This window comes from Brassica oleracea, chromosome C1 (genome assembly GCF_000695525.1).
Source record: "Brassica oleracea var. oleracea cultivar TO1000 chromosome C1, BOL, whole genome shotgun sequence".
Classification (NCBI taxonomy): domain Eukaryota; kingdom Viridiplantae; phylum Streptophyta; class Magnoliopsida; order Brassicales; family Brassicaceae; genus Brassica; species Brassica oleracea.
Window position 1 is genome coordinate 36048830 of NC_027748.1, and position 9846 is coordinate 36058675.

Sequence of the window (9846 nt, forward strand, 5' to 3'; positions counted from 1 at the left end):
CTATCCATTTTCCTGTCTCAGGTGCGCGCTTGTGCATATGTCCTCGTGGATGCTGCTAAGGTCAGAGATCGCCGTCATCGGTCTAACCGCTACCGCTCGGAGATGCTGGTAAGCCTCGAAGGCGATCACCATTTGATCAGTCGATCTCTCGACCTTGTTCCACGCCGGGAGTCCATTCAAACGAGCTTTGTGAACCATAGCTATCGCTGATGACCGTTCAGAGAGCTCCATTAGACGCATAGCGTAGACGCAGAGACGTCCTCTTTGTCCTGTCCCTCTTGATGACTCGATCATATTGATCAACGTAGGGATGTTGCGTGTACTGTGGAAGCAAGCGAGTATCCGTAGCTCGGAGTCATGATCTTTTCTCTGGATTGTTCTATGCTTGTACGGTGCTCCTCTCCTCGCAGGCTTGTAAATCGCCATCAGAAGCGGAGTTGTGATGAAGGTTGTGACCAGCGCCATTAGGACTAAGATCGCAAACGCTTGATCATTCAGCACCTTCTGGTCCTTGCCGATGTTTATGACAAGAACTAGAAGTCCCCATGATTGTGATCCTCTGATCGTTGTTACATCGGTTTTGAGACCGCGCAAAATAAAGCGGTAGAAGATCTTCTCTGTCAAAATCCTGCAGAAAGGTCCTTTAGGAGTCACTATACCTACAACACACACCCCGAACAGCGCGTGTATCCCAATAGTGTCTGTCACAAAGCTCGCCGCTAAAACCAAGGTTAGAGTGACACAGACATAGAGTTCCTTCACAGGCTCTCCTTCGGGGGACAGCGTCAAGCCATATAACCAAGGAGAGGTTTGATTGCCACAACTGCAAATATCACAAAACCAGATCCAGAGAGAAGAACCCAAAGAGGGGTACAGGAGGAGAACTGTCATCTCCCGAGAGAGCAATCACAAGCGCGAGGAGTATCCAAGCTGCGATATCGTTCACTCCGGCTGCAGACATAGCCATACGTCCAATGTCGGTTGTTAGAAGCTTTAGCTCAGCTAGGATACCAGCGAGCACAGGGAAGTCAGTGATTGATAAGGCAACCCCAATGAAACAAGAAAAACAGAAGACCGATGTTTGCGAGAGTGTCTAAAACGGTCAGGCTCTTGTCTGGGAAGATGGTGTCAATGTACATCTTGCTTCGTCCCAGAGCAGTAGGTCCAAGCAGTATCCCTCCCTACGGAACCATTGCATTGCCAAGCGAGGGATGAGACTTGGCCAGGAGGAGAAAAGGAAAACAAGATCTATTCTGCTACGTCTCTGTAATTCAAAAACAGTATCCACTTCAAGAAGTGAGGATATAAAAGGGAGGAACAGAAAACTATTTATGTCAACAGTGCTAATAATAGGAAGAAGAGACTGAGGACATACCAGCTCCAGGGTAAGCATACACCTTGCACCTTTTCTATTTATAGACTATCAGTTACTTAACTTCCAACCACATTGCATCTCTCCTTCACAGACATGAACTCCCTACACTCCACCATCTCTGTTATGTCAGCTTGTCCTAATTTTACAAGCACTTGTACATGTCTCCTGAAAAAGGGCAATTTGATGTCTTACCCCCTTCAAAGATTCCTAAACATCAACCAGTTTCGCTTACATCAATGTATATGCATTGGATAGATGATATGAAATACACAATATTTCTTGAGATGCATTAAAAGGGGTAAGAACAACTCACAACATTCTGGAGAAAGAAGTCAACATTGTTCCTAGCCGTGTCATCTACATTCAAAATTTGTGATCCCTTTCTCAACGCAGAATTTTGCTATAGTTTCTCCAACTTTATTTGCACCTCCTAATCAATTCCAAAGGCAGTTTAACTTTAGACAATGTTTGTCTCATTCATCCATACAAAATCAAGATATGTAAATCTAACTGAAGCTAAAGGTTTCATGCTAAACCAGCGGGTATATTCTGTAGACAGGCAGGGGTAATGAAGAACTTACAATGGTGGGACTAGCTCTGTTGTAGCCAAACTCCTCAGAGACCGGATTCTGGTTTTAGTGACCCGAAAATTTAAAATCTTCTTAAAGCAGGAGATTCAATAATGTATGATCAAGCATGTGGTTTAGTTTGTGAAACTATCACATATTCATTACGCCAACACTATTCGTAACTTCACTATAAAAACATAGTTTTTTTTCCTATAAGCACTTAATTTCATCAGAAAGATTCAGTGTTTCCCTAGAATTAGACCCAAGTACTTGCAATATAGACCCATACACATAGAACCAAATCTTCAACAACAGAAGAGAAGAGACAGATTTAAGAAACGCCACTAAGCTCTCTAGTCATAAGCTAATGCAATGAACGACCCAGCTTAAGTTTCATTCACAATTCTTCCTCAGCTCTAAGAAATCTCCAGAGATTAACTAAACCTCTCTACTCTCCGACGCCGCAGCTCATCTAAAGGAAGATCACTAGAAGAAGATGAAGAATGTGCATGTCCCTGGTTCACTGACCATCCGTTTCCTCTACTCCTCCCCGAGCCACACATCTCACAAACACTTTCCCAACCAGAATTGTCAAACGTACACGACTGGCATCTCCAGATACCAGGTCCTGCAATCCCATTCTGTCCTCTCCCCACTCTTCCTCTCCCCGTAATCCTCCTCCTCCGAGACCCAACCATACTACTCAGAAACCTCAACGGCCACGTCACCGCTCTAGCGACACCTCTAACCACCATAGCCACAGGATCAGACCCCGAGTAAGACCTCTTCATCTTCATGTAAAGAATCCCTGCAAGAATCCCACCTAAATGCCCAAGAAACGAAGCCCTCGGCACAAATATCTGCACCAGAACCAGCTCAGCCCAAGCAGCATACTTCGTCGGGACAAGGACCCCGTACACGCTGGAGTAATCCTCAGCCTGAGCATTGAGAACAACCTTCAAAGCAAAGAGTACTCCCGAGAATCCCACAGAGTACTCGTGGAAATACGCTCTCCTGTAGTCGAAGAAGACGTGGAGGGACTTGGCTAAGAGCAACGTGACTCCTTGCGATATACCGAGAAGGGTAACGACCATAGAAGCAAACTGTGTGCTTCCCATGGACGTCTCCAGCTTGATTCCTTTCCAGAGAAGAGACATCATGTTGTAGACTAGGTGAGGCTCGTTGAGATGGTAGAACGCGGATAGAAAGAAGCGTTTCAAGTCCTTGTGCTGTTGAAAAACAAAAGACACATCGATAAAACAAGTTATTTTTTTTTTTTTTAAGAAAAGTTATTTCCGATTTCGAACCCGACGTGCATCGAACACGCAACCTTCTAATCTGGAGCCAGACGCGCTACAATTGCGCCACGGATCAGGATCGATAAAACAAGTTAGCATAGATCACAATCCCTAATTCTAGAAGAACACAATCCCTAATTTTCCAGAAAATCGAGATCGATGGAAACTGCAATCATGTGTGTGTAATCGAATTCTTGAATTGAGGAGGGTTACCTTGAGGATGAGGTTTGGATTGAACCAGACCTCGCTGATGTGAGGGATAAGGGGATCGAGAAACGCGGGCCGGAGATAGACGAGAGTGTTCGCGGCTAATAGACCTGCCGTCACCGGCGGTTTCCACGGCAGTCTGTAATATTCTGCTACGGTGCTAATTGCTAGCAGTGGGAGCATGCCTCCGGTTCCTCTTCTTCTTCCTTCGCCAAAATTCGCCATTCGTTTCGATATGAATCTTTCCCTCTGATCTTCAATTAGTGTAAGTAATTTATTAAATCTAATTTCAGTTGCATATATATATATATATATATATATATATATATATATAGCGCAGCTTGGTCTATACGAAAACAATTCTCCAGACGCTTCTTTTGACCAATTCCAGCTTTGCCTTTAAGTACATCTTTGTCTTCTTTCTTAAAGGAATCAATCAAAACAGTTATTCTCTCATATCTATCAATCTCTCTTACGCCATTACTACCTCCATTGAATCTTGTACTTCAAGGTGTGGCTTTTCTTCCCTTATAGCTCACCTTCCGGTCCTGATTTATATCTCTCTCTAGTTTCTCGGTGATTCTACAGAAAGATAACCTATCTATCCATTTTCCTGTCTCAGGTGCGCGCTTGTGCATATGTCCTCGTGGATGCTGCTAAGGTCAGAGATCGCCGTCATCGGTCTAACCGCTACCGCTCGGAGATGCTGGTAAGCCTCGAAGGCGATCACCATTTGATCAGTCGATCTCTCGACCTTGTTCCACGCCGGGAGTCCATTCAAACGAGCTTTGTGAACCATAGCTATCGCTGATGACCGTTCAGAGAGCTCCATTAGACGCATAGCGTAGACGCAGAGACGTCCTCTTTGTCCTGTCCCTCTTGATGACTCGATCATATTGATCAACGTAGGGATGTTGCGTGTACTGTGGAAGCAAGCGAGTATCCGTAGCTCGGAGTCATGATCTTTTCTCTGGATTGTTCTATGCTTGTACGGTGCTCCTCTCCTCGCAGGCTTGTAAATCGCCATCAGAAGCGGAGTTGTGATGAAGGTTGTGACCAGCGCCATTAGGACTAAGATCGCAAACGCTTGATCATTCAGCACCTTCTGGTCCTTGCCGATGTTTATGACAAGAACTAGAAGTCCCCATGATTGTGATCCTCTGATCGTTGTTACATCGGTTTTGAGACCGCGCAAAATAAAGCGGTAGAAGATCTTCTCTGTCAAAATCCTGCAGAAAGGTCCTTTAGGAGTCACTATACCTACAACACACACCCCGAACAGCGCGTGTATCCCAATAGTGTCTGTCACAAAGCTCGCCGCTAAAACCAAGGTTAGAGTGACACAGACATAGAGTTCCTTCACAGGCTCTCCTTCGGGGGACAGCGTCAAGCCATATAACCAAGGAGAGGTTTGATTGCCACAACTGCAAATATCACAAAACCAGATCCAGAGAGAAGAACCCAAAGAGGGGTACAGGAGGAGAACTGTCATCTCCCGAGAGAGCAATCACAAGCGCGAGGAGTATCCAAGCTGCGATATCGTTCACTCCGGCTGCAGACATAGCCATACGTCCAATGTCGGTTGTTAGAAGCTTTAGCTCAGCTAGGATACCAGCGAGCACAGGGAAGTCAGTGATTGATAAGGCAACCCCAATGAAACAAGAAAAACAGAAGACCGATGTTTGCGAGAGTGTCTAAAACGGTCAGGCTCTTGTCTGGGAAGATGGTGTCAATGTACATCTTGCTTCGTCCCAGAGCAGTAGGTCCAAGCAGTATCCCTCCCTACGGAACCATTGCATTGCCAAGCGAGGGATGAGACTTGGCCAGGAGGAGAAAAGGAAAACAAGATCTATTCTGCTACGTCTCTGTAATTCAAAAACAGTATCCACTTCAAGAAGTGAGGATATAAAAGGGAGGAACAGAAAACTATTTATGTCAACAGTGCTAATAATAGGAAGAAGAGACTGAGGACATACCAGCTCCAGGGTAAGCATACACCTTGCACCTTTTCTATTTATAGACTATCAGTTACTTAACTTCCAACCACATTGCATCTCTCCTTCACAGACATGAACTCCCTACACTCCACCATCTCTGTTATGTCAGCTTGTCCTAATTTTACAAGCACTTGTACATGTCTCCTGAAAAAGGGCAATTTGATGTCTTACCCCCTTCAAAGATTCCTAAACATCAACCAGTTTCGCTTACATCAATGTATATGCATTGGATAGATGATATGAAATACACAATATTTCTTGAGATGCATTAAAAGGGGTAAGAACAACTCACAACATTCTGGAGAAAGAAGTCAACATTGTTCCTAGCCGTGTCATCTACATTCAAAATTTGTGATCCCTTTCTCAACGCAGAATTTTGCTATAGTTTCTCCAACTTTATTTGCACCTCCTAATCAATTCCAAAGGCAGTTTAACTTTAGACAATGTTTGTCTCATTCATCCATACAAAATCAAGATATGTAAATCTAACTGAAGCTAAAGGTTTCATGCTAAACCAGCGGGTATATTCTGTAGACAGGCAGGGGTAATGAAGAACTTACAATGGTGGGACTAGCTCTGTTGTAGCCAAACTCCTCAGAGACCGGATTCTGGTTTTAGTGACCCGAAAATTTAAAATCTTCTTAAAGCAGGAGATTCAATAATGTATGATCAAGCATGTGGTTTAGTTTGTGAAACTATCACATATTCATTACGCCAACACTATTCGTAACTTCACTATAAAAACATAGTTTTTTTTCCTATAAGCACTTAATTTCATCAGAAAGATTCAGTGTTTCCCTAGAATTAGACCCAAGTACTTGCAATATAGACCCATACACATAGAACCAAATCTTCAACAACAGAAGAGAAGAGACAGATTTAAGAAACGCCACTAAGCTCTCTAGTCATAAGCTAATGCAATGAACGACCCAGCTTAAGTTTCATTCACAATTCTTCCTCAGCTCTAAGAAATCTCCAGAGATTAACTAAACCTCTCTACTCTCCGACGCCGCAGCTCATCTAAAGGAAGATCACTAGAAGAAGATGAAGAATGTGCATGTCCCTGGTTCACTGACCATCCGTTTCCTCTACTCCTCCCCGAGCCACACATCTCACAAACACTTTCCCAACCAGAATTGTCAAACGTACACGACTGGCATCTCCAGATACCAGGTCCTGCAATCCCATTCTGTCCTCTCCCCACTCTTCCTCTCCCCGTAATCCTCCTCCTCCGAGACCCAACCATACTACTCAGAAACCTCAACGGCCACGTCACCGCTCTAGCGACACCTCTAACCACCATAGCCACAGGATCAGACCCCGAGTAAGACCTCTTCATCTTCATGTAAAGAATCCCTGCAAGAATCCCACCTAAATGCCCAAGAAACGAAGCCCTCGGCACAAATATCTGCACCAGAACCAGCTCAGCCCAAGCAGCATACTTCGTCGGGACAAGGACCCCGTACACGCTGGAGTAATCCTCAGCCTGAGCATTGAGAACAACCTTCAAAGCAAAGAGTACTCCCGAGAATCCCACAGAGTACTCGTGGAAATACGCTCTCCTGTAGTCGAAGAAGACGTGGAGGGACTTGGCTAAGAGCAACGTGACTCCTTGCGATATACCGAGAAGGGTAACGACCATAGAAGCAAACTGTGTGCTTCCCATGGACGTCTCCAGCTTGATTCCTTTCCAGAGAAGAGACATCATGTTGTAGACTAGGTGAGGCTCGTTGAGATGGTAGAACGCGGATAGAAAGAAGCGTTTCAAGTCCTTGTGCTGTTGAAAAACAAAAGACACATCGATAAAACAAGTTATTTTTTTTTTTTTTAAGAAAAGTTATTTCCGATTTCGAACCCGACGTGCATCGAACACGCAACCTTCTAATCTGGAGCCAGACGCGCTACAATTGCGCCACGGATCAGGATCGATAAAACAAGTTAGCATAGATCACAATCCCTAATTCTAGAAGAACACAATCCCTAATTTTCCAGAAAATCGAGATCGATGGAAACTGCAATCATGTGTGTGTAATCGAATTCTTGAATTGAGGAGGGTTACCTTGAGGATGAGGTTTGGATTGAACCAGACCTCGCTGATGTGAGGGATAAGGGGATCGAGAAACGCGGGCCGGAGATAGACGAGAGTGTTCGCGGCTAATAGACCTGCCGTCACCGGCGGTTTCCACGGCAGTCTGTAATATTCTGCTACGGTGCTAATTGCTAGCAGTGGGAGCATGCCTCCGGTTCCTCTTCTTCTTCCTTCGCCAAAATTCGCCATTCGTTTCGATATGAATCTTTCCCTCTGATCTTCAATTAGTGTAAGTAATTTATTAAATCTAATTTCAGTTGCATATATATATATATATATATATATATATATATATATAGCGCAGCTTGGTCTATACGAAAACAATTCTCCAGACGCTTCTTTTCTTACAACACGTGGGACCCACCATCACATTTTAAATAGGAAAAATTGGCAATACAGAACAACTAAACTACGTTATTGTCCCTTTATAACAAAATCGATTTTTTGTCACTTTTGGACATTTACTACTCTTTCTGTATATAAAAATTCATATAATTTTTTTTAAAATGCATAAAAATCTGGAAAATTTGTATAATTGATGTAGGTAAGCAACTGCATATATAAAAAATAAATTTGGATTCAAAAAAATGTTTGAATAGTAATTTTAAAAATGGGTTAAAGTGTTAGAAAATCAGATATACCATCTACGGAGGTTTAGAATATATAATCTAATAAAGATATAGTGATCTATCAGTCGTAGAATGCGCAATACACCGAAAATATTAACAACTACTAGGGAAGAATATAAAATCATCATTCCCTTTATGCTCTACATAACTGATAGATTTGATGCGCGACAAAAAACTAAATAATCTACTAAGGTAAGAAATGTTTTATTCGAATTGTCTTTTTGTTTACACCGGTGGTATACAATATTCTACTAGGTGTTCTAATTTCTAAACAGATAGAATGCAAATTCTACCTAATAAAATTACAAAATCCGAAAATCTAGCCAAAAACGGTTAGAAAATATTCAGTAAATCTTTTAAATGTTTTTTTATTTCTTTTTATTGTTTTTCCTAAAATCTAGTCTTCTTCTTCAACATACCACGATTTTGAAAATTCAAGGTGGAAGTTTTCTTCATTTTTCAGTTCTTCCAAACTTTTGTCGTTCTAAAATATGAAGATTAACATATATGCTTCATGTGGTTTGTGGAAATCGTCGATGAACAATGGATGGGGATTTCTTGTTGATGAAGAAAAAAGAGGCATGTTACTTACTTTGACACAAATTCAAGCTTTGAAAACATAAAGGTTATGGTGTGTGAAGATTTTGGAATTGATGTAAACATGGTCAATATAGAGCTGAGTTATTTACCTTCCGATTTGATCAATAGCATCTACTCACCACCTATTATCATCACCAGTGATCGGCAAGTAAGAAATTTTCTTACATATGTAAAGAACAAAGCTTCGACGCAGTTGTGTGTGAGTACTCAAGCCTCTAACATAGCATAAGAAGGTACTGAGTCGCCTAACAGAGAGGAAGCGCCTATGGAGTCTGACGATTCAAGTGATATAGAGTCTGACGATGCAGCTGATATGGATTCAGAAGAAGATGTTGAGGTACCTGACAGTGAAGATGACGAAAAGTGTGACAAATAGAAGATCAATGAAGATGGTGTTCGGTTTTCTTTGGTGGATGTTGTGAAGAAGGGTCAATCTTTTAGTTCCAAAACACTTTTGAAGGCAACATTCGAAATATGTGCAATGAAACATAATTTCGACAACGTGGTTGCCAGATCGGATAAAAAAGTGTGATACATTTGTTGCTCAGATGATGATTGCACCTGGCGTGTTCGTGCAGAGGGATTAACAGGCTCATCGTATTTTATCATAAAAAAGTATGTACATGATCATTCATGTGCTGCATCCAATAGGAAGGATTGTCACAACAGTTAAATCGAGCAACTAAATGTTTCAAATAAAGTAAAAAATAAAGAGTAGCTACAAGAATCAAATACAAGAGTCAAATAAAAGAGCCAATAACAACCTACTTCCTTAACAAGTCATAAACAAAAGAACTTCAATCAAGTTCCACTAGAGGATTTATGATCATCTTTGGAGGAGTGTATTGTGCCATTCTCAAAATAATCTCAGGATCATTGGCAGCTTCCCATAGGTCGTAAGCAATCTTTTGGCGCGCTTCTCGAATGTTGTTGTCATTCACCAAGGAGAAGTCCAAGCCTAGAAGATGACATTCAATGTGCTTCAAGGCATATACTCCACAATCACTGTTACTCTTGTTTAGTAAGTAGGGCATTGGGGCGTAACTGACAGTATATTGCTTGAGTTGCTGCCGACTCTTTGA

The 9846-nt window shown here is 42.3% G+C and overlaps 3 protein-coding genes and 1 pseudogene across 11 annotated transcripts in view; all 4 read right to left on the reverse strand.

Annotated features, from left to right (window-relative positions):
• LOC106338641 (cation/H(+) antiporter 19-like) lies at nucleotides 1-2047 on the reverse strand. The gene is made up of 3 exons (XM_013777575.1): nucleotides 1957-2047; nucleotides 1376-1805; nucleotides 1-1264 (listed from the first exon to the last, which is right to left on the reverse strand). Exon 3 carries the CDS (start codon nucleotides 889-891, stop codon nucleotides 1-3), a length of 891 nt encoding a protein of 296 aa, XP_013633029.1. The 5' UTR covers nucleotides 892-1264; nucleotides 1376-1805; nucleotides 1957-2047.
• An 85-nt stretch (nucleotides 2048-2132) lies between these two features.
• On the reverse strand, nucleotides 2133-3749 carry LOC106316022 (rhomboid-like protein 14, mitochondrial). Its single transcript, XM_013753887.1, has 2 exons — nucleotides 3456-3749; nucleotides 2133-3173 (listed from the first exon to the last, which is right to left on the reverse strand). The coding sequence occupies exons 1-2, from the start codon at nucleotides 3672-3674 to the stop codon at nucleotides 2379-2381; spliced, it is 1014 nt and encodes a 337-aa protein (XP_013609341.1). The 5' UTR covers nucleotides 3675-3749; the 3' UTR covers nucleotides 2133-2378.
• A 122-nt stretch (nucleotides 3750-3871) lies between these two features.
• On the reverse strand, nucleotides 3872-5541 carry LOC106338651 (annotated as a pseudogene).
• A 641-nt stretch (nucleotides 5542-6182) lies between these two features.
• LOC106315955 (rhomboid-like protein 14, mitochondrial) overlaps nucleotides 6183-9846 on the reverse strand; it is a 13465-nt gene continuing 9801 nt past the window's right edge. For 7 of the 9 annotated variants that reach the window (XM_013753810.1, XM_013753830.1, XM_013753825.1 and 4 more), the window contains 2 exons: nucleotides 7506-7748; nucleotides 6183-7223 (listed from right to left, as the gene is read on the reverse strand). In XM_013753810.1, coding sequence (XP_013609264.1) covers nucleotides 6429-7223; nucleotides 7506-7748 — 1038 coding nt within the window. In that variant the 3' untranslated portion in view covers nucleotides 6183-6428. Of the gene's footprint in view, nucleotides 7224-7505; nucleotides 7754-9846 lie in introns of all 9 variants that reach the window. The other 2 variants (XM_013753853.1, XM_013753844.1) reach the window with 1 other exon arrangement.

What these genes read in the sequence shown, in the direction of transcription:
- LOC106338641 (XM_013777575.1), bottom strand. Translation starts at nt 891, where the DNA reads ATGACAGTTCTCCTCCTGTACCCCTCTTTGGGTTCTTCTCTCTGGATC.
- LOC106316022 (XM_013753887.1), bottom strand. Translation starts at nt 3,674, where the DNA reads ATGGCGAATTTTGGCGAAGGAAGAAGAAGAGGAACCGGAGGCATGCTC. An exon ending in ATCCAAACCTCATCCTCAAG is followed by an intron (nt 3,174 to 3,455) that starts GTAACCCTCCTC and finishes GTTTTTCAACAG; the next exon opens with CACAAGGACTTGAAACGCTT.